This window comes from Dermochelys coriacea, chromosome 1 (genome assembly GCF_009764565.3).
Source record: "Dermochelys coriacea isolate rDerCor1 chromosome 1, rDerCor1.pri.v4, whole genome shotgun sequence".
NCBI lineage: Eukaryota > Metazoa > Chordata > Testudines > Dermochelyidae > Dermochelys > Dermochelys coriacea.
The window spans coordinates 223,706,234-223,731,301 of NC_050068.2; the positions used below are offsets into that span (position 1 = coordinate 223,706,234).

General features: G+C 39.4%; 1 protein-coding gene across 1 annotated transcript in view; it reads left to right on the forward strand.

The window, feature by feature from the left end:
- Positions 1-25,068, forward strand: part of LOC119855632 (potassium voltage-gated channel subfamily KQT member 1-like) — a 765,296-nt gene that overhangs the window by 96,701 nt on the left and 643,527 nt on the right. The window contains exons 4-9 of the mRNA XM_043515017.1: positions 3,793-3,871; positions 5,812-5,908; positions 12,288-12,428; positions 19,420-19,530; positions 21,361-21,456; positions 22,307-22,435. Coding sequence (XP_043370952.1) covers positions 3,793-3,871; positions 5,812-5,908; positions 12,288-12,428; positions 19,420-19,530; positions 21,361-21,456; positions 22,307-22,435 — 653 coding nt within the window. The remainder of the gene's footprint in view (positions 1-3,792; positions 3,872-5,811; positions 5,909-12,287; positions 12,429-19,419; positions 19,531-21,360; positions 21,457-22,306; positions 22,436-25,068) is intronic.

Genomic DNA, 25,068 nt, shown 5'->3' on the forward strand with positions numbered 1-25,068 from the left:
TCTTCCTTGTGTCAGGATCCTGAACTCGACCATCTCATAGTCACTCCCTCCCAGGTTCCCATCCACTTTTGTTTCCCCTACTAATTCTTCCCAGGTTGTGAGCAGCAGGTCAAGAAGAACTCTGCCCCTAGTTCTTACCTCCAGCACTTGAACCAGGAAATTGTCCCCTACACTTTACAAAAACTTCTGGGATTTTCTGTGCACCGCTGTATTGCTCTTCCAGCAGATATCAGGGTGATTGAAGTCTCCCATGAGAACCAGGGCTTGCAATCTAGTAACTTTCGTTAGTTGCCGAAAGAAAGCCTCGTCCACCTCATCCCCCTCGTCTGGTGGTCTATAGCAGACTCCCACCATGACATCAACCTTGTTGCTCACACTTCTAAACTTAATCCAGAGACTCTCTCAGGTTTTTCTGCAGTTTCATACTGGAGCTCCTTTGTCAGTCCACAAAGAGAATGACTACTTACTACTGCTATCAGTTATCTTGCTAGTTCAAGTTGCAGAGGTCTGTGTGGTGGAGCTAAAGGATTTAGTCCTATGGTTGTCCCATATGGGTATCAATATGATGCTACTGGATGGAATTTGTGTTTTCAGTTTGCTTTTTTTAAAAACCTAAGCAACTTCTCACACACAAACCCCATCTTCAAAGAGCACTAAGGTTCCAAAGTCAAACGCTCAAAAGTTGGGAAATGCCAGAATAAGTGTTAGTTGTGCAACCTTAATTTGTCCCCCTTGTGGATATGCATTGTGATAGTCTTTAATTAGATGATTGTATCCTGTTTTTTTTCCACAGCACCTCTGCATTAATCAGTTCATAGGCCTATTAGTTTTGGGTCCACCTCTTCCCAGAACTCAAAAGACCTATGGCCTCAGCCACAGGGAGGGACTACAAAGTCCAGAAAACAGAGTACTTTGGGTAACAAATGTGAAAAAAGGGATGGGAGTGAGGATATAGGTCCAACACAGGGGATCCAGAGGGGATGCTAAGCAGAGAATCCCAGTCAGTGCCCACTGCTCCACAAAGGAGTCGGAGGATTCAGGGGTGCCACTCAGAGGAAATCTGCCTGGATACCTGATACTAGTAGAGAATGGAAGAGGGCATCTCCCCTTCCAACTTTCTCCACCTGAACAGATGGATGACCATCTTGGCCGTGCCAGGAGGAGGTTGATAAGGAGATCTTGTGATTTTGGGGCTATGGATGGAGTGTACAAGAATGAACAAGTGAGGGGAAAAGTGCTGCCAGAATCTCACCATGAGGTTCTGAAGGAGCTGAAAGGGCACTGCAACCTGGTGCACTCCGGGTAAGCATGTGTCTCTTTCATTACAGATTGGACAAGTGCCAGGAGGCTCCATGAACCATGCCAGCACATAGCTATGCTCACGGCTGCATGGAGGAGCTGCGAGTTAATATCCCTGGTGGGCCTTGGGGCAAGGTGGAGTACACACTGGCCCACCAGGGCTCCTGCCCTCTGCAGGTTGCAGGAGGTCCTGCCACTTGTTCCCTGGTGGTAGTATGAGGGTGAGGAAATGGATGTTGAGGAGGATGAGCATAGAGAGATTGTTCATGAGGCATGGATGTTGTGCAAATGGTTCTTGTGGCATGTTGGGTGTGGCCAAGGAGGCTCATGGGGTAGGGGGGGTTGATAAGTTCCAGAGGGTCAGCATTGGACAGGGAGCATTCTTCCTCAGGATCTACTTGAGGAAAATGAGAGAAGCAGGAGACAAGGCTGCCCTCGCCTCCTGGAGCACACAACAGGGTATGTGCAGGGTGGGCAGCTCCTTGCACTGGCTGAGCACTATAATCCCTCTTATCCTAATCCAGGACATTTTAGAGTCTGGTGGTACCAGCCAGGACCAACTTCCAGTGCATCAAGGGGGACTCCCTCACCTGCACATGGAAATGGGGTTGTGTAGCAGGGGTTTTGCAAGGAGGGCCTCCTCCACAGTGGCTGCTACGGACCTGGTCACTGACACTAGATGCTTCCAGGTCCTGAGTAGGTCCCAGTAAAAGACTGGTAGCTCGGAGAGGTCTCAGGAGATAAGAGCTGCCTGGCATATTGGAGATGATGGAGGAAGGTGTGCAGCAAAATGCTTCATGTATGCATTCTTCTGGAGGCTGTCTAGACTGACTGACTGTAGGACCCTGGCCTTATTTGTTGCAAAAGTTGGAAGATGTATAGTGAATGAGGCAGGGGTCTGCCATAGTAAAGGCAGTTGAATGCTACCATGGAGAATTGAATTATAGACTTGAAATTAGACTAAGGCTTCTTACCATCAGAAGAGTGAAGTTTTGGAATAGCCTTCCAAGGGAAGCAGTGGGGGCAAAAGACCTATCTGGCTTTAAGTTTAAACTTGATAAGTTTATGGAGGAGATGGTATGATGGGTTAACATGATTTTTGGCAATTAATTGATCTTTAAATATTCGTGGTAAATAGGCCCAATGGCCTGTGATGGGATGTTAGATGGGGTGGGATCTGAGTTACTACAGAGAATTCTTTCCTGGGTATCTGGCTGGTAAATCTTGCCCATATGCTCAGGGTTTAGCTGATCGCCATATTTGGGGTCAGGAAGGAATTTTCCTCCAGGGCAGATTGGAAGAGGCCCTGGAGGTTTTTTGTCTTCCTCTGTAGCATGGGGCACAGCTCACTTGCTGGAGGATTCTCTGCACCTTGAAATCTTTAAACCATGATTTGAGGACTTCAATAGCTCAGACATAGATGAGAGGTTTATTGCAGGAGTGGGTGGGTGAGATTCTGTGGCCTGCACTGTGCAGGAGGTCAGACTAGATGATCATAATGGTTCCTTCTGACATTAATATCTATGAATCTATATTCTTGTGCCAGATGCATCCTATGTGATGCTGGATAACGCACTTGAAGCAAACTTTCATGTGTATTCATTAATTGAGCTTTTCTCAGTTTCTGGGTGCCTGCTTTGAGACTGATGGGTCTTATGTGCAGAAGTGCTGAGGACTCAGAAGTGTGACTGAAGTCAATGGGAGAGCTATTCTTTTGAACATATTAAGTGTGATATAAGGCTAATGAAACATCAGGTCCTAGGTGTGCCAAATTGGGCACCCAAATAGGTGGATACTTTTGACCTTAATCTCTTTGTGCCTTAGTTCCCTATCTTTAAAATGGGGATAACACCCTTTCAGCTCATAGGGGTGTTGTGGAAATAAATTTAATAATTGTGAAACATTCCAAACTATAATGGTAAGGACCATGAGGAGGAAATATTAATTGCACCTTAGAGCAAGGTTTAAATAGTGTGCAGTGAATAAGGCATGGATTACACATTGAATGATGATGAGGAAACCAAATACATTGAACATCATCCATCCTGTGCACTGAGTGAGGTAGGAGTCCTGAGGAAAAAATAGAATGTAATCAGGTAATTAAAGACTGCATCATAATGCATACAACACAGTGGAGTCAAATTAAGGTATCCTGGGCAACCTGAATTCTGGCATTTCCTAAATTTTGAGTGCTTGTGTTTCCAACCTTAATAACGTTCTTTTAGTGTTTGTATGGGGAGTGGGATGGGGTGTTCATTTTCTGAAGTGGAAATAATGGGAGTTTTGATGTGATTACCAAACATGCTTTCACTTGGCCTAAACCAGATTTTAATCTTGGTTTTCCAGATGTGAAACTCCACTATGTTAACTCACTGTTCCAACAAAACTCTACTAAAGTCATTTGGTTTTTGTTTGCTTTTTTTCATCTGGTCTTCAATGACTATTTAAGTGCATAAGTCTAATGTTCAATGTGTGTTTTTTGTTTTTTAACAGATCTTATTGTTGTGATAGCCTCAATTATTGTTCTGAGTGTAGGATCAAATGGGCAGGTGTTCGCCACATCTGCCATAAGGTACATTCTTCTAGTGACTGTAACATAACTAAATAAATACAAGAGCATGCATCTATAAACCCATCAATTGTTATCGCCAAAGATGATTATCAAAATATCGAGGTAAATGGACTATGGAAGAACTCAGTGTACCATTGTGCCTCGGTCACTGATTGGGAAAGGCAGTATTGAGGCAATGCATACTGCATGGGTGTGAGTGTGAAAGCAGAGAGGACACAACTAAAAACATTATGCCCCATACAAAACATCCAACACTCTTTCTGAAGGGAAAAAAGAATATTACAGCACGTTAGTTTATTTAAGAAGTAATCCAGACACCACTTAATTCACTTGGTACTTTTTTGGAGAATGTGTAATTACTTCACTTAAATCCATCAAAGCACAATTGCATTTTATCTGGCACAGGTAACACATACCATGCAGGAACCAGACACATTTGATTTATGCAATGTTTGTTCAGCTTGCTCCAAGTAGCACAATCTCTTGTTTTGGATGGTAAACTGAGTAAATACTGGAAAAGGAGCGATAAGGAGTGGTGGAGGTGTATTCCCACTGTGCTTAATCCTGCAAAGGGGTGCTGCACCTCCTATAATGTATTAAGTGCCCTCCTCATTTCCCAATGACTCAAGTGGGAGGGAAGTCAGCACTTCACAGGATGGGGCCCACATATATACAACTCCCTTTAGTATATGTCTAAGGTATTTACAGGGCACTGACTTTTGGCATATAAGAACTGACAAGATTATGAAGACACAAATGTCCAGAATAAATATATACTTTCTGTTCCCACAGGTGAATGTGTATGTTAAGATTTGTTTAATTTTTTTTGAGTTAATTGCGTGAGTTAATGGTGATTAATTGGCAGCCTTAAATTAATCATGATTTTAAAAATGATTTGCGATTAATCTCACTGCTAAACAATGGAATACCAGTTGAAATTGATAAAATATTTTTCTAAATTTTCAAATATATTGATTTCTATTACAACACAGAATACAGCGTACAGTGCTCGCTTTATTTTTATTTTCGATTACAAAGATTTGGACTGTAAAAATGCTAAAAAGAAATAGTATTTTTCAATTCACCTCATACAAGTATTGTAGTGCAATCTCTTTATTGTGAAAGTGTAACTCACAAATATAGATTTTTTTTGTTACATAACTGCATTCAAAAACAAAACAATGTAAAACTTTAGAGGCTACAAGTCCACTCAGTCCTACTTCTTGTTCAGCCAATTGCTAAAACAAACAAATTTGTTTACATTTAGGGGAGATGCTGCTGCCTGCTTCTTATTTACAATATCACCTGAAAGTGAGAACAGGTGTTTGTATGGCACTGTTGTAGCCAACATTGGCTATAGAGTCTAAAATTCATGTTCTGGTTGGTTACTTAAGTTGCATAGGATTGTCTCTACTCACTGATTGGATGATTTATGTAACTAAAAACAATCAAAGTGAGAATTGTGACTTTTACAGTTGAATGTTCAATTCAGGTTTTGCTTTTGGAAAATATCAGAGTTAAAAGTTTACTTTTTGCCAGTTTCATGCTAGTAAAGTTTTGGTACTGAATGGTCTCAGAAAGCAAACATTTGATAGTCACAAATAAGTAAAAATGTAATGTGCTTATGAGTATGAACAAATACATGTACAATTTATTTAACTATTTGGTATAATGATATACTGTACACTTAAATCAAAGTAGTATACAGTATTGAAATTATGAGTCCACACACACAAGGTACCGAATAGCCTTAATTCACAGGCACATCTCTGGGAACAGAAGTTACTCAGCATCCTGAAGGATGATCAGGAACATGGGGGGGGGTTCTGTTTTTTTTAATTACAATATATAAATGTACTCTGAAGGTTGCATGCAGATTTAAAAAAAATAGTTTGTATCGATATTTAAGTTTTTGATTTCATTTCACATTTTTCTTTCAGAGGAATCCGGTTTCTCCAGATACTTCGCATGCTTCATGTAGATCGGCAGGGTGGCACTTGGAGACTCTTAGGATCAGTTGTTTTCATACATCGTCAGGTACTGGATATTTTAAAATTCCTAACACATTGTCCATGAAGCTTTAGTCATCTCTTGGACTTCAAATCATGATCTGGTTTAAAATGAACAATTATTGTTGCAAGATGGAATGAATCACTTGCAAAGACTATCACGTTTCTTTTTATTTTTAAAACAGGAACACAATTAGGCTGAATATTTCTTTCAATCTGGGGGCTAGTAGGCACCAGCAGTGGTATTTTCTGGAAATTAGCATTATAGCTGTGAATAATGGTTCTCTGTGAAGGTTGATGGAACTATTCAGGCATAATTTATTAAACATAGTTACATGATTTGTCTAACATATAAAAATGCTGTCAGCTGTATTTGCAGGAAATGTCTTCTAACCCAGGTTATTTTGGCAAAAAAACAAACCAGTTGAAAAATTTTAAGTAAACACATCAGCCATTTTAACCATTCCTTTTTATTTAGCTACTTAAATATTGGGGTTTCTAATCTGTGCTATAAATAAAAATATTAAATATAGTGTTATAACATGCAGGAAATACTATTTTATCTAAGGATATAGGCTGAGAAATAGAGGTAAATATTTCTATAAATAGCAGTCTGTTTTTGTTAAAGCTTTTACATTTTACCATTACTTCTCCTGTTCAAAAGTACTTAAGCTTAAACAATCACTTTTCATATAGACTTTTACACATATTTTGGCAAATGAATGATTGAAGGGTCCTTTTTTTAAGGGTCATTTTTGAATTGTTTTTGGTGAAAGTTAACCATATCAACATGTTATTGTCTTCCTCTTACTCATCCAGTCATATTATAGTGGCTTGTTCCACACTATAGATTTCTTCACCTTTATAGCCAGTTATTTCTCCTCCTATGACAGTCCTTCCTTCACACTTGTTCATATAAATCTGTTCTCCAATTAGTGTAAACAACTATAAACTTCCATCATAGCTGCCACCTGCATTTACTTCAGCAGATCATTGTTATGTTATGTTACAGATGACTGGGAACTGTTTAAAAGTAAACACTGAAAATCTATAGTATAGTTATTCTTGTGCTATTAACATTTCTGCTGCACCACAGGTAACTTCAGATCCAACAGGCTGAACTCCATTGAAAAACATTGAATTCCTGCTTTTTAAAAAAATCCCCGAACAGCAAAAATCTCTCAACACAAATCCACTTCATTCCTAAATGACAGGAGGAATTTTAATGGCCCATGTCAGTGTAAGCTTCATTGTTTATCTCTACACTGCCTGGCTGTCCATATAATACTGGACTAGACTCCTAAAGTATTTTCTTAGTATTCATGAGGCTTACTGTGGGGGTTTTCTGGGGGCAAATAAAAAAATACCTTGGAGAAAAGCCAATGAACCAAATAAATTTGAAGTTATATTACTCCAGAGAAGTGATTATGGTGATCTATAAACAGTCTTCATATCTGTAATGCTTGACCCGGGAGATCACCCACTGACACATGAGCAGTTCGAAATCAAAAATATTCTTTGATATTGGATAATTGTAGCTGAAACTGCAGTGAACAGAAGGGAAAACAGAACTTTTATTCCTCTCCAGTCTGCAATAGAAATTTGGGTTTTAAAGAAAAAAGGACCTCAGCTTCTTTTTCTTCATAGCCAGCATACAAAGCAGACTTTCATTTGTTCTTGAATTGTTGCTGAATTGGATACTTTTTCAATACAAAATAGGATCCTAAATCCCTGAAAAGTGCACAAAAGGAAATTATTTGGGTCCCACTGAAAATAGATTTGCTTGGATCTGTCTGTGCCCAGAAAGGCTTACTAAAGATTGAACCAATGCTTTCCATGTGTGTTTGAGTTTTACATATAGCTGTATTAGTTCACTGAAACCCAATTTGGCCAGGGCACTCAGCTATTTTCAGAAGGTTGAGCTTATACTAGTGTTTTTTGCCAAAGGCAACAGAACATGAGTCAATATCACATATGGTGATGGAAAAACTTGGAAAAAATCATGCAGCTCACTGAAAAATTATTGAGTTAACTTATCCAGCTCCAGTTTGAGTCTCTAATCTCAGAGGTTCACTTATCCCTCATCTTGCTTTGTGAGGTGCCATAATGCTTCTAATAGAAGGTCAATTGATGGTTTTTCTAAGAGTTCTGAGTAATATTATTTGAGATTTGTCATAATTAGAAATGTGTCCAGGTTTAAAAGAACTTACTGACTTAAGCCCCTCAATACCGATCTGTCATGTTACCCTATATGCACGTGTGATTTTTGGCTCCCCCCCCCCACTAAATTTGTTTCAGTCATAACTGAAAAGTATAGCGTGTTGGACTTCTGTGGGGGAGGAAAGGAAAAGAAATATTTTTTGTTACTCTGTTTGTGTTTCACCTGATGAATAGCATCTTGGTCTGTTAGCTGTCCTAATCAAAAGCACGAGAGTAAGCTTTGCTGTGTGGTAAGTGCAAGGACTGCAAGACCTGGACTCTTGAGTTGTGTATCTGGCCCTTCTACTGACTTTCTTGTATTGGGCAAGTTATTTAACTTCTGTCTGTTACTTCAGCTATAAAATAGAGATAATAGTCTGAGCCTCGATTTCTGCAAAACATTCAAGGAACTTCAGATGTTAGATCCTATATTAGTGCAAGCCATCAAATCCTATTTCTTTATATGTAGTCTAATGTATTTTTGTTGAAATCTTTATATCCTATCTACATATCTCCTTAGTATAAGGAAACTGGAACATTTTTAATATTTAGATATACACACTTGCTATTGCAATATTTGTTCGTAAACATGTATGTACGTATTCAGAGTGGCCATTAGAGATGATCTGAGGAAGTGGTGTTTGCATCCAGACTGAGTTTTGACAAGGGTTTAGGCTTTGATGAATTGGGCTACGATTTAGAAATGCTGATGCTGAAATATCCTCAGTAGTTCTGGTGACATTTCAGCCACAGCGGTGGGAATCTCATGAGATCCTGCCCAACTCCACTAAACTCATATTGGTCTGCCTCATTTTTAAAGCCAATACTTCACATAGAAAATCTCTCCAACTATTCTCTGGTCTCCATTCCAAGGCAAAATCAGTGAGAAAGTAGTAGATTCTATGTTACAATTACTTGTGACATCTACCAATAGCTTGGATGTTTTGTAGTTGGGCTCTTGTCTGTGTCTTGCTTCAAACAGCTTTAGTGGCACTAATATGGTACCTTCATTCAGTGGGAAGTGATGTCATCTCTGGGGGATGGAAGCATAGGAACTTCATGCTCAGTTGGTGACTAGAATATCCACCTCCATTGGCTTTCTTGCCCTTTACAGCCTACAGAATTCACGCTTTCCAAGTGTTAAATGGACACCCACAAATAGAGGCTGCTCAAGACTATCTGCTGCCCTAGGCCAAATTCAGTGTGCCACCCCTTTCCTTATAAGCCTAGGATGGCAGATTTGACCCAGCTATCCATCTGTCAAATTTGAGTGACTGGAATTGCAACCTGGTGCATGGGGTCACAGAGCCATTCACATTTGGCCAGGACACCCCTCCATCATGATAGAGGGGCAGCTGGGCCAAATCTGCTGCCCTGGGAAGCTGCCTAGTTAGTCTATAACTACAGTAACCCATGCCTACAAACTAAACAATATCTTAGCGAAATGAATGGATGATAGCTGCTGAAAGAGGAAGGACTTGGACAAGATAGCACAGAAAGCTGCCAAAACCAAGAGAAAACATGTGAGCTGCAAACATAAAAGGAACTCTTAACAGAGTTCAAAGCAATAAGATCAGACATACCAAGTATATTAACTGCTGTACAAAAAGAGGCAGCAGAGTTGGTGGAGGAGAGGTTGACCACAATGAACTAGTGAAAATTCAGCTCTGACTTCCTTGCTCAACCAACGCATCAGGCAACTAGAGCTGAGAAAAGGACTTACAGGTGAAACTGGAGCTACTAAAAACTGAGACTAGAGAGGGAACAAAGAACAAGAACAAAGTTGTTCTTTGTTGTGGATGGCACTGTGTTCTGCACGGCTGAGGTTATGGGGCAAGTGATGCTGCTTTTCCACAATTTCAGCCTGTGCACGTCAGTGGAAGCACGTCTATGTAGAAGTCCAGTCTGTTGTTTTGACCTTCAGGAGTCCACCCAGAATCCTTCTTTTTGTAGTGTTGGTAGGAAGGTCTCTGTGGGTTAGTATGTTCAGAGGTGTGTTGGAAATATTCTTTGAGTTGGAGATGTCGAAAATAGGATTTTAGGTCACCACAGAACTGTATCATGTTCGTGGGGGTGGAGGGGCAAAAGGAGAGGCCCCGAGATAGGACAGATTCTTCTGCTGGGCAAAGAGTATAGTTGGATAGATTAACAATATTGCTGGGTAGGTTAAGGGAACCACTGCTGTGGCCCCTTGTGGCCTGTAGTAGTTTAGATAGTTTAGTGTCCTTTTTCTTCTTGTAGAGAAGCAAAGTGTGTTTTGTAGATGGCTTGTCTAGTTTTTGTAAAGTCCAGCCACGAGGAAGTTTGTGTGGAAGGTTGGCTCTTTATGAGAGTATCCAGTTTTGAGAGCTCATTTTTAATCTTTCCCTGTTTGCTATAGAGGATGTTGATCAGGTGGTTCCGCAGTTTCTTTGAGAGTGTGTGGCACAAGCTGTCAGCATAGTCCGTGTGGTATGTAGATTGTAATGGATTTTTTTACCTTCAGTCCTTTTGGTATGATGTCCATCTGTTTGCATTTGGAGAGGAAGATATCTGTCTGTCTGTATCTCTACGAGTTTTTTCATGAAGTTGATAGATTTCCACTCCATACGGCTAAATTCAATGCCTTGCATAATGACAGGATTCAGAGTAGCAGCCGTGTTAGTCTGTATTCACAAAAAGAAAGAGTACTTGTGGCACCTTAGAGACTAACACATTTATTTGAGCATCGGATGCATTTGGTGGAAAATACAGTGAGGAGATTTACACACACACACACACACACACACAGAACATGAAACAATGGGTTTTTCATACACACTGTAAGGAGAGTGATCACTTAAGATGAGCTATTACCAGCGGGGGGTGGGGGGTAGGAAAACCTTTTGTGGTGATAATCAGATTGACAGAACCAGAACAGTACCTAGAAGTCACCTACTACAGGACAGGCCCAACAAAGAAAATAACAGAACGCCATTAGCCATCACCTTCAGCCCCCAACTAAAACCTCTCCAATGCATCCAGGATCTACAACCTATCCTGAAGGACGACCCATCACTCTCACAGATCTTGGGAGACAGACCAGTCCTTGCTTACAGACAGCCCCCCAATCTAAAGCAAATACTCACCAGCAACCACACACCACACAACAGAACCACTAACCCAGGAACCTATCCTTGCAACAAAGCCCATTGCCAACTCTGTCCACATATCTATTCAGGGGACACCACCATAGGGCCTAATCACATCAGCCACACTATCAGAGGCTCGTTCACCTGCGCATCTATCAATGTGATATATGCCATCATGTGCCAGTAATACCCCTCTGCCATGTACATTGGTCAAACTGGACAGTCTCTACGTAAAAGAATGAATGGACACAAATCAGACGTCTAGAAGTATAACATTCAAAAACCAGTTGGAGAACACTTCAATCTCTCCGGTCACTCGATTACAGACCTGAGAGTGGCTATCCTTCAACAAAAAAACTTCAAAAACAGACTCCAACGAGAGACTGCTGAGTTGGAATTACTTTGCAAACTGGATACAATTAACTTAGGCTTGAGACTGGGAGCGGATGGGTCATTACACAAAGTAAAACTATTTCTCCCCACCCCCCACTGTTCCTCAGACGTTCTTGTTAACTGCTGGAAATGGCCCACCTTCATTATCACCACAAAAGGTTTTCCTCCTCCCCCTGCCCCCTTCCTGCTGGTAATAGCTCATCTTAAGTGATCACTCTCCTTACAGTGTGTATGAAAAACCCATTTTTCATGTTTCAGAGTAGCAGCCGTGTTAGTCTGTATTCGCAAAAAAGAAAAGGAGTACTTGTGACACCTTAGAGACTAACAAATTTATTTACCTTCAGTTTTAAAAGACATTAATATTTGGCATATCACCAAATTTGGCCAATGACATTGCAAAGTCTTATGTCTATTTTTACCTGTCCAAATCTACTGTCAGGGACCATTTGGCCTTGAATGACTTAGTCTTGGAGTAAATACAAAGCTATTCATGGATTCCTCTTTTTTTTTTTTTTTATGATGGAAGTACATTTTGCCTTCTAAACTTGCTGATAGTGTTTTTCTAACCTTGCCATTGCACAGCATTGCCATGATAGTGCCTTTCAGCAAAATATGCTAGTATGTGAAACTAAACAAAGTTATTTGTTTCAAACTGGAAAGTATATAACTTAAGCCTTACATACTGTTTCCTTTCTTTTGTGATAGGAACTCATAACTACTCTGTACATTGGATTCTTGGGACTGATCTTCTCATCCTATTTTGTCTATCTTGCTGAGAAGGATGCAGTGGATGAAGATGGAAGAACAGGTTTCTCCAGCTATGCTGATGCCCTGTGGTGGGGTGTGGTAAGTCATCTGTAGCAAAGTGTGTGCCTAGTCTTTGTCCACTCTAATGCAAGATAGACCATTGACCTTAATAGGGATGTTTTTTTTCCTCAGTAAGGATTTATTGATTTGCAAAATCAGACCTTCTATTTGTAAATAGTAATCTAGAAAGGAAATTTAACTTCTTTTTTTTAAAGTAGATGCAATAGAACTAAAATATGTCAGTAATGAAGTATATTATAAAGGCAAAGTAGTGACTCCGTGGTAAAGTTTGCATTGCATTTTGTACTTAAAGTAGGAATTAAATCCTTATTTTAAAGAGTGAGAAATTAATCTTGAAATTTTACATCCTCTTTTGAGCCCAATTTAATTTCCAGTGATTTTTCTAAAAAGAAACGTTACTGTAAGAATGTTCCCTCTTAGAAATTTAGGCCAAGGTGTTCCATTACTTAGATACCTCTAGCTATGCCACTGTACTGACAGCCCCCAAAGCATGCATGTGGATGTCAATCATGCGTACTACAATGCAAACTGCATATTCTAAAACACGGAACACAGGAAGTTGTGATAACATTAAGTAGTTCCATTGAAAGTAGTTGACAGAGCCCTCCAGATCCATCAGTTGTTTTGAATGTCTGATAGTGCGTCCCAGATTCACCACCAGGGCTCAGTAAGGAGTCGTGGTGAACTAAAGAAGAAAGTTTGGGGCTAGGGGTAGTGGGCAGTTATGGGAGTTGTATAGGGGTGTGACTGTCCAGCTGGATGGAGAAGGAAGTATGTGGTTATGTGGGGAGTGAAGAGAAAGAACAGGTATTGGTGAGGTGGTAGGGTTATGCTCCTCTAGCCATGTTCATCACATTAGTGACACATCTCTGGGAAATGTCTTTCCTCTGCTCACCAGCAGTCTGAGTCTGATACACCACCTGTGCTCCTGAGGCAGCTTTTCCCACTGGTAAATCTCATGTGGCTCGTGATCTTGGAGTGTCGGTGTGGCAAACCAGAGGAGGCTGACAAATCAGGTCTGGTGATAGGAAGGGAAATGACATACTCTGAGGATATTTATGATGATATTGGGGGCAGACTTAGAGCCACTAGCTCCCAAATATTCACAACTTGCCCTTGCCCTTGCTGAACTTGCCGTTCAGCCCTTACACATCCCTTAACTGCCTATTCTCCCCTTTTCCCAAACCATGCTGTAAAGCAAAACCTTAATTCCTACCTCATACTTACCATTGACAAGCTTACAGTGCATATATCTAACAGATGTTACATTTGCTGTGTTTGTTGTAGTGCTAATAAGGGAATGTTGTGTATTTCATACTGTTTCTTCATACGTGCACGGGAGTTCATAGCAGAGGTGTACAGCATGTCTGTAAGACTACTGAATGTGATGGATGAGAGCTAAGGTATGCTATAGAAGGTTCTCTCTTGCTTATGTGTGTGGGTTTTGCACTTACATAACCTTTTGCTGACTTTGACATACGTGTGTGTGAGAGAGAGAAAATTTAGTCTGGTTTAATCTAAGACGAAAGAGATAAGCAGTTCAAGTCTTTGTAAAGAAAAAATGGAAAACTTCCTTAAGTAACAAAGTAATAATTTACCTGCATCTAAATAATCCATTAAATAAAGACTGGTAAGAGTTTGTGAGATGGAAAAAAAAAGGCCTTGAAAGTCCCAATACATAAACATTTATAATATTTGTGTTAGAAGGGTGATGTATAAACTTTTACTAAATTATTTTTTATAAAAATTTGGCTTACCCATTTTTTAATGGCTCAGTTCAAAAATTTTGTAAATCTTTAATTCCAGTAATTTGGTTATCATGTATCAACTAATTTGTAGGGTACGCAAAGCATCCAATAAATTCATCCAAAAAAATGAAAAACCCTGTCCAAAAGAACCCCACCCTGAAATGACCAGACAGAACTAAATAGTCTGGCAGGGGGGAAATCTAGTGGCCCATAAAATCAATAGTTTGTTAAACCCCTCTATAGACATATATGATAAAAAGTTTATAAGGAACTTAAACCTTTGTGCATCTGGGCATAAAACAACCTTTAATCAATGGAGTTTAAGAAACTTTCCACAAGAACAGATTGCTGAAAAAATGTAGAATAAAAACCAAAACAGTAAAGGCCAAACAAGTCCGTGCCTTTTTAGACTGACATCACAAAAAGCCATGTCTATGCTGAGGAAACTTTAACAGCAACCAGTTCCTACTTCAGTTGAACTGGTTTTCAAAACAGTTGGGACATGGCTGCTCAGCTAGTTTTTACCACTGTTTCAGCTGAATATGATGAAAAGTAAATGTAATCAAAATGGTATTAGAAGAGGGTCTAGCTCTGAGAGTCTCAACAACATTAGGTTTCAGAGTAGCAGCTGTGTTAGTCTGTATTCGCAAAAAGAAAAGGAGTACTTGTGGCACCTTCGAGACTAACAAATTTATTTGAGCATAAGCTTTCGTGAGCTACAGCTCACTTCATCGGATGCATTTGGTGGAAAATATAGAGGGGAGATTGATATACACACAACATTAGGGCTCCCCCCAGAGCTAGTATTAGTTCAACTGATCTCATGGGAAGCTTGTAAATTCCCCCAGTGTAGGCAAGGTCCAAAGAGGCTAGTGGCAGTCTCTCTCTCTCTCTCTCTTTCTCTCTAATAAATTGGGATGATTGTTCAACGTAATTGTTAAAGGATGCTGATCTGTATTCTTGTGGACTTTGTAGTATTTAGCTATGGTTTAATAAGGTTTACTGTCACTGTGGTATATAAACACCTTCCGTGAGAAGTAAACACAAAAACATCCCTCTTTTAGCTGCTGGCAGGAACATGTTTAAAGAATTAAACCCAATGTTCTAACATGAGAAACTATTTTGGAGTCTAACGGCTAGATGCTGCAGCCCTGACAGAGTAAAGGCTGCAGAATCAGGGCTTAAAATGGTTAAGATCTCTTCATATGAGCATATTTTGCAAACGTTCTTGATTATAAGTTAATGAAAATTCTCCCAGTTTTCTTTTAACAGAAATGAGTAAGTTTAAAATGTAGGCTATTTGGTGCTTGTTTTAAATAGGTACATTTAGAATTCAACCTATTTTTTAAAGTGTTTATGTATTGCACCAAGTGCTCAGGGATTTTTCTGTAAAATTCTACTGAAGTTGTGTAATGGGTAGATAAAATCAGCTTTGTCTTTATCTGTGTGAGACACATAAAGGAAGAATACTGTTTAAATTGTTTAAGCTTTCCAGACGTGTAGGCCTCTGCAGTGTTAGTGAGTCACGGTGCAGGTGCAGTTCACAGCTGGGACCAGTGACACCGGACAAAGTGAATCACTTAGTTTCTTTTTCTTTTAAAACCTCATATAACACAAAAACACAGATGTGGAGTTATTAGGGAGTGAAATTTGATTTCACTTTTGCTTTTCAAAACTAATACAGTTTTTAAAAAAAATCTTGGTAGCAGCTTTTGAAAGTTCTTTGTGTATCTGCTAAAACCACAGAGTCTATTATGTGTGATATTTTGCCTACCGTAGAAAGTGCAAGCTTGCTGAATTTGATTCAAAGGTCCTAAAGGGTTGAAACATGAGGAAAAAGGAAAATAAAACAAAAATAAAAGGAATTTGGAACCCAAATTTTAACCAGGTTCACTTGCTCTAGCTGTGAATGCAAGGCTGTTTAATCTACTTTTGACAGGCATGACAGATTTAATTGTAGAGTTCTATCGAAGACGGGTAGTGTTTTATGTGAACCATTTTCAGCACTATTACCTTGTAAAATTATATGGAAAGACATTTCCTAAGGGATTATCAGTCTGGAAAAATTATTAATTCTGCCTGTTTTTAAGTTATTTTTGAGTTCTCTTTCGGGGCAGGAGTTGTTGACATCTCATTTCCATTCCTATCTCTTGAGACCCTACCTTAGTGTCTTTTGATGAGAACAGGGCTAATTTATGTCTTGTAGAATTTGAGTCAAATAGCTGATTGCCTACATCAGGTTACTCTGCCTGTAATACCAATTTTTGAGCTTTTTCACCAAATCTCCAATATCAAGTACCCATGTCCCAGCCAGAGCAACGTCCCTTTATTTTTAAAGTTTGGTCCTAAAGCCCTGATCTTGAAAAAGCTTTAGGCATGTGAATAGTCCTATTGCTGTCAGTGAAACTACTCACTCATTCTTGAAGCTATGCATGTGTATGTGTTTGTAGGATCAGAGGCGAAGTTAGCTACAACATATGCAGAAGATATGAGTCGACATGTGATGTAGTGAATCTGGTTTAGGCAACAGGCTTTTTCTTCAATAGCTAATTATTAAATATATGGTGAGCGGTTCACTAGTATCTACTAGAAATACATTCAAAATAATTCTAGACAGGATTAAGAAAGCTGGAGAACTTTACATTATCTATAACCCATTCTGCATACTTACAGATTAGCAAGAAAGAATCCTCTTAAAGTGGCAATGGATAAACTTCCTGAGACATGTCCAGACACCTGCAGGAATCTGTCGGCCAAAAGTCTGTATCTCTCTCTTTTTTTCTGTGGTTATGGCTTTTCATGCTGTCTCCCACAGTATTGTTAGAGTAATTCAGCATTACTGCAGTTGGTTTTTAATTCCTGAGTGCTGGAGAACTGAGAACAACAGGGAGCCTTTCATAGGAAAATGAAGGGGAGAAGAAAAAGCAAGACATTAAAGGATTATCTGGGTGCACTGAGCAGCTGAATGGTCATTAAGGAATCATTGCTTTAATTTCGTCCACTCCCCTGATTGTTTTGAAACTTAATGTGGTGTTAGTGATTATCATTATTATTTCTTTGTTTTGGTTGTAGTAAGCAATAGCCTTAATCACTATTAGGGCCCCATTATGCTAGGGGCTGTACAGATTCATGGGAAGATGTGGTCCTTGCTGAGGTCAGCATACAGTTTAAAGTTGCAGGGAAATAAAGATACTAAAATACTGAGTTTGCTAAACAACTGGCATTTTGTTCAGAATGAGGTGCCAAGAGTCTATAAAGTAAATGTGAGTCTAGTTTTCAGGGCTTGAAAGTCTTTGTTCAAGAGTATTTTCAGCCCTGTGTTGTTTTTTAAATCCTCCTTCCTAGCGTATTACAGTGCTTCCCTGAGAGATTGCTCTAAAGGAAGCATATTCTCTCCAACTGTTTATAGGCTCTTCAGAAAAACCTTAAAAACTATAGATTAATGATTATGAAGTGCTTTGAGATTCTGATGAACAGTGTTTTATAAGAAATGGGCATTATTATTATTTATTATTATTTTTATAGTATCTAATTGGGTGCAACAATTAGAAATAGCAGCGACTGTGCCCTAAATGGCAGTATTCTCACTAGAGCTGTTCAAAAAATGTTTGCCAAAATGAAATTTTAGTGAAATATGCTATTTTGTTGAAGCCAAAAGATTTCGTGGACATGTATTTGTTTCCATGAAACTTTGCATAGGAAGATTTTTGGGTCGGGATGAGCACAGAGAGCAAAGACTGACTCTGTAGCTCAGTGGGAGAGTCGGGTTCAAGCCCCTGCTCTGCCTTTGGTGTGATATGGGTTGAAAAATTCTGCTCTGATTTGGAGCAGAGGAGGGAGTGGAGCCTGGTTCTTCCATTTACCAGGCCAACATGCTAACCATGAGGCTAAACAGCCTCTCTCTCTTCTCTTTTCAGAAATTTTTTTTTGAAAGGTTTTGTCCAAGGAGAAACAAAAACAAATTCTGAAATCTTGAAAGTTGCCACAAAATAGAATTGTCATCCTTTGGTCAAGCTGAATTCCCATAGCCTCCTTTGTTCCCATTGCGAATGGTTAGGTGAAAGTGAATTCATCAACCTGTTTTGGTCATATTTCTGGTGGTATTGGTGGCAAATATAAGGAGTGGGGAATGGCTATGTCCTGAAAACTAATAACTCTTCATAGACATAGCTGTTTAAAATTATTTGTATTGAATGAATGAAAAATACTCTGTCAATAGCTAGAGTTTTTAATTTTGAGAAGAAGCAAACAATCTTTGCAATGTTGAAACAGGGCAGTGGGCAGGGCCAATTATGGCAATATGATGAAAGATTCAGCACGTATAGAACATGGGTCTGCAGATTCCCTGGGAAGTGACTATCTCCACACCACCACCTAACACCTCTGACAGTGGAAACACTTACCAGAGCATGAGTCTCAGGGGCTCAAACATGGGTGTACTGCCCAGGGAAGGCCAAATTGACAAGACATTCCTGATGGGTACAGACATACTATTTTAGTCTGGGGAGGAAGTTTGTCTCTCCAGCTAGGCAGAATCCTAGCTAGCTGCTGTTACAGATTCTGCTTTTTCGCTCTATTCCTGACCTTAGCTTTACCTCCTGACTCTGATACCCAGTTCTCAACTTGGCTTTGTTTCCTGCTTCTGACTTACAGTTCCTGATCCCCGACTTTTACGTCCCAGCACTGAGTCCTGATTCTGGCCCCTGGTTCCTAACCCTGGATCAACCCTCAACTCCACTTTCTAGTGTCTGACTGGCTCTTGACACTAGGCTGCCTGTCCAAAACCCATCCGTGACATATGGTGTGTTAGACATGCCTCAACATGAGCGCCCCTCCCTTCGTGGCCCAGCATCCCACTTTGAATAGTGGTGGCCAGGGCCTCTTCTCCCAGTCAGGCAGATGCAACAGGATGAGGTCCCCTTCTACTTACTTTCTGTCTGCTGGTGTATCTATTCAGATGGGTGCACTGGAACCATTGTATTCCTCTCTTCCTGCTACGAGTCCTCTGCTGGGGTGGTGTTGATGGAGCCCCCCAGTGCAGTGCCCCAAAGAGATGAATGGGGTTACTCGCCTCTCTCCTGGCTATTGAGATCAAGATTCTAACATAAGCAAATGATTTCAGGAGCTGGGGCTTTAGGCACGGGCCTATCGTGTTTATGCCAAATGGATCGTCATGTGTTGTGATGCTTTTGATGTTCCACATTGCTTTCTGGAATAACTTTATAACTTTTCAGTGAATATTTTCTTTGTTTATGGTGCAGGTAACAGTCACAACAATTGGTTATGGAGACAAAGTACCACAGACGTGGATTGGGAAGACAATAGCTTCCTGTTTCTCAGTATTTGCTATATCTTTTTTTGCTCTTCCAGCGGTGAGTGGGAATTCAAAACAGTTATTTAATCCTATGTGTAAATAATACTAATACTTGTTAATTTATGCCATTGTTAAGAAAATGTGGTGGCTTTTTTTAAATCTTGTCTCAGAGTATACCACATAGTTTATTATACCTTTTAACTTGTAATATTCCACATGAAAGGAAGGATAATCCAGTTGTTGGGGGGGGGTGGAGTAGCCTAGCACTTGGGAAACCTAGGTTCAGTTTCCTGCTCTGCCGTAGACTTCCTGTGTGACCTTGGGCAAGTCACTTTTTTGTGCCTCAGTTCCCCTTCGGTAAAATGGGGTAATACTTTCTACCTCCATGGAAGTGTCATAAGGATAAATACATTTAAAAATTGTCAGGCACTCAGATTAAGGTTGCTAACCCTCCAGTATTGTCCTGAAGTCTCCAGGAATTAAAAATTAATCTTTAATTAAAGATTGTCTTTTGCTGGAAATGCCAGGAATATGTCCAACCAAAACTGTCAACTCTAGCTCAGATAATATGGTGATGGTGGCCATTTACATACCTTAGATATTGGGGATTAAATATATAACAACACCTTGCTTTGCTGTCACCCTTTTCATCCATAGATCTCAAAGCCCTTTATAAAGGAGATAAGATTCATTATCCTCATGTTATCATTGGGGACACTAAGGTACAGGTAGGTGAATTGACTTGCCCAAGGTCAACCAGCAGGCCAGTGGCAAAACTGGGAATAGAGCCCAGATCTCCTTATCTTCATGTCTTTTATGATTTAAAAAACTGAGAGATTGTGAGGAGGCAACCTGGGAATCTCAATCAGATCTGCTGCAAAGCACCATTGCTGGGATTTTTTTTTTGGCTCCCCAAATTGAATATGAAGGAATGTAAGGACAAACTAACTAAAAAAAATTTAATCTATAAGACTTTTGCTGAAGTTTTGAAAATAAAATCCTTAAAATGACTTAGCATTACACATAATATAGCAACAGGTAGAAGGAATGTTGGGCAACAAGAACAGTGTGTAGCTTTCAGTCTGAAGACTGAAGACACATGGTGTTCCTTGTCTAGATGGAAACTCAACTCAGCCATTGTATTTACAAAAGGTTTGTTAATATTTTGAGCAAAACTGGGCTACAGTTTTGTCAAAACCAAGTGATACTTGACTGTTCTGACTGATTTTTATTGCAGGTTTGTTCCGAGCAGAACTTGCAGAATATGAACCCACATTACTAAAAACTAATGTAACCTCTGAGAAATTGAAACTGGATACAGTTATAGCTCTGTAATTTATTGCCTTAATATAGACCCATTTTAAAAGAAATACACTTTTATAAAGTGCAACATGTATGTTTCCTTGAGTTCTTCCACAGGTGAAAAGAGTTGTTTATTTGTGGGGGAAGGAAATAGTAAGTGTAAAATACATCTGGAGTTCAGTTGTTTTTCTCTTACTATCTTGTGCCAATTGCTTTTAGAATGTAGTGAAAGTGGCTACAGCTACTGTATTGAATAATGTTCCCCATAAATTCTAGCTGTGAATGTATGGTTGTTTTAAGTCTTTTTGGGGACAGAATATTTCCTGATTTGTGTAAAAGAGTTAGTGAAGTCATGTGGTGCCCAGAATACCTCCAATACACTGTTTCATAACTGGATAAATAAATTTTGTCCTCATGGAAATGTTAAGAGTTAAGATACTCCATGACTATAACTGAGCTTAGGTGATAATATCTCATTAATATTAAAGGAGGAGTTGCCAAGAAGAACATGGTTTCATTTCATGCTTTAAATTTTTGTTTTAAAAAGTTTTTACCAGAGACTTACCAGTGTTTGGTTTATTTTTAGGGGATTCTGGGTTCTGGTTTTGCCTTGAAGGTACAACAGAAGCAACGTCAGAAGCATTTCAACAGGCAAATCCCAGCGGCAGCTTCTCTGATTCAGGTAAACGTTTGAATCCTAAAACAGAATAGATGGAGGAGTATAGTTTAGTGGTCACAGGACTAGGAGTTATGACTTCTAGGTTCTACTCCATCTCTGCTGCTGACTGGCTTTTAAACCCAAAATCATTTCGCCTCAGTTTACTGATCTGTGACATGAGGATACAGGCTCGTTGTGAAGTTTAATGTTTTAAAGGGCTTTGAGATTCTCGGGTGAAAGACACTAGTCAGGTGCAGACTCTTGTTGAACTAAAGAAGCAACTTTGTCATTTATTTGTAATTTTTATGTAATTATTATCTACCTTGTAGTATTCCCATAAGTACTGCGTATGTCTTAAATAATTGGGTATGTATGTATGGATGGATACATTCACCCATCTTTGGAAAATGCTCCAATATTACATTTAATATAGTGTAAAGAAACTGTCAACTGAGAACAAAGTTACTAAAATGTGGCACAATGCATAAACAAGTAAAACTGGAGCATTTCTTAACGCTCTAAGAGTATTTCTTCTTATGGGGCAGATTTTCATCTGCATGTTTAGTAGATTAGGCCACAACTCCCACTGATAATACTAAGCAGCATGTTTAAAAACACCACATGCTGAAGTGAATATATGATTTTTGGTGATGGTTACCTCTTAGCACAGTTACTTGTGGGAGCGACTGCATTTTATTTGACATGTAGCTATACTGTACAGCACATAGTGGTTCAATTAAAACTCTTTGCAACACATTTGTATAAATCAAAGAACACGCTGTAGGTTTATTTTTGGCAGGGTTGTAGTTACCTTTCCTTCAGAACACAGTGTCCATTTGTTCACAGAAAGAATTGTTTGGTTTTTACTTTACAGACTCTATGGCGGTGCTATGCTGCAGAGAAATCATACAGTTCTACAGCAACATGGAAGATCTATGTTACTTCATCTGCTCAAAATACAAAAAAAACACCAGCGCCATCTAGCCCTAGTCTGAGAAAACAGGTTAAAAGGAACTTGTCATACTTAATTTCTTCTTGGTTTCAATTTAGTTGGATTAACAACCAGAATATAAGTTAAAGAGGTATAGAGGTTGCAGTGAATTTGTAGAAACATTTGGGTTGGAAGAGACCTGTAATGGGATATGGAATCTATTTCCTACATTGTTGCAAGATCAACTTAATTGTCTTTTAAAGCAAACTTGATCGACGGATATGTCTCTGTTTTGAATGTATCCATTGATTTCTACGGGCCTGATTCTCCATTACCTTGTCCCTTACATAGACGTTTATAACTGTTCAATTAAGCATTCATTGCTATCTTATATGAGCTGGTAGCATTTTGTATCCATTTTATACTCAACTGAACAGTTATATGTGACTAGAAAAGGGAAAGGCAGTGGAGCAGTAGGGCCTGTGCTCTTAATTTGGCTTGTAATATCTAATTTAATTGGTTTAAAGTACTTATCTCTATAAAAGACCTTTGAAAAGCAAGTTAGGCAAATATCCTAGTTTGGCTGAAATAAGGCCGAATTTCCGTGCACGTCTCTATTGTTTCCAAGTGTATTTTATTATTTTCATTCCAGTAGCAGAGAGAGGTGCTGTGCAAATGCATAGTAAGAGACGGGTCCTGCCCTGACGAGCATACAGTCTGAACAGGCAATCCAGACAGAGGTGGGGAGGGATAGCACAAGGCATGGCATTGCTCTGTGCCTGTGTAATCTCATACAACAAGCTAGTGACAAGGCTAAGAAAAATAACTCAGGTCCTTTGACTCCCAGGCCAGTGCCTTTATTTTTCTCGTTTTTCCTAGGGCACTATTATACCTGGATTTCTCCTGCAATAACTTAATCCCATAATTACAGATTCTGCCCTTGTTCATTAATGTGTGAAACTCACACTTGTGAAGAGGGCCAGCAAAGATGTCTCTGTACATCTATCCTGGCCCTTATTCTGTGGATTAAAGTGGTGTATTGGCTTTGTGCAGGCCCTTGGCAAGGGGTGAATTTGACCCTGATGAGAAGAGCTAGCTCTTCTCAGACACACACTGTCACTTCATGGAAATCTTTAAAGCACATACACAAGCATGTACACTTTCTTTCTAATTAGGTACATTGTTTCAGGAAGTGGTCAACTGGCTGATTTAGGTTGTCAGCCAGGATAAAGTGTGTGTGTTACTTATCACCAGATCTTTGCCAGCCATCAGCTTAGTTATTGGTCACATTAGGAGCTGACACTGCAAACAAAGGTGGACAGGAGGACAGAAACAACTATAGTCTTTTCCCAGAGCCCTAGCAACCGAAACTTCTGGAAAATAGAAAGAGACTGTTGGGGTGCCTAGCCAGTATAGGGGGTCCTTTGGCTTTCGGGAAACAAAGTACTGAAGGAGGCAGGCTGTTTTATCCTATTGCTGCTGGATGGTTCAACTTAGTGCCTCTTCTTGGAGATGCTGGCATGGACCAACCAAATAGTGACCCAAACTTTTACCGAAGAATTGAAATGTCCAACATAAATTAGTCCAATCAGGGAACGAGACATCTGCTTTTGAGATCTTGCAATTGGGCCTGGAATTTTCCAATCTCTTTTTGCCATACAGTTTGTCACACAAAAAGGCAAGTTAGGCCATAGCTGTTGGTACAATCATTTTAGGACTTTAATTGAACTCCAGCTGTTTTGCTCTGGTCAGCAACTTATCTTCATGAATAGCTTTCCAGGAGCCTCTCTATGGCATATCTCTTGGCCAGTTTTGCAGTTATGCTTGCTCAAGTTGTAATTTCTCTATCAAATACTCTGCTAGCTACTGAAACATCCAATTTAGAGGTCAAATAATTTATAAAAAGTACCTCCATAGTCTTTGATTATGTTTAAACGAGTACATTATACAGCACAAAGTCACTTCAGTGACTGTTGTTCTCAGACTAGAACATCTGTGTAAATTTTCCATTTCTGTTCTCCTTGTTTTAACACAATTGGCGGGACCTCTGTACATATGACTGAGCTGAATCTGTGCTTTTTTTTTAATCAGTTATATTTCTGATTATTCCACTCTGTGGTCAAGTGTTCTTATAAACACGCTGTTTGGTTTCACTTCCTTTTATTTATGGCCTCTTTCAGCACAGATGTATTTCACTAACTTGATAGAATAAGTATGCTTAATTGCAAACATTAGCATTGCTACTTCGCTTTATCACTTAAATGAAAAGAAATCAACAGGAACACAACCCCTTTCTTTCCTAACAGAATTGCCCACAAGGTAAAGCCTGTTAAAGTTTACAATATTTTGCCCAAAGCTTTATCTCTAATAGTTGACTTCCCTTTTACACACATTTTGAAATATAATATTCGATTCCATCAAGTTCCCCATTTTAGTACTGTTCCTGGCACATCATATAGAATCAAGGTTTGATATTAATGTAATTTTTAATTCATTTACTTATTCACAGACAGGGAAAATGGGGAAATCTCTAGCTGCATCAGTACACTCTGGAGAGAAGGTACAGCAATTCTGAATTTTCTCAGACTATTGAAGAAATCTAGCCATTAGATCTTCCTTTTTCTACTCTTAACCCTCTGTTCTATCTTTCTAAAAGGCCTTGATGCCTGTGCAACTGTTAAATAGTCACAACATATAATTTTGGG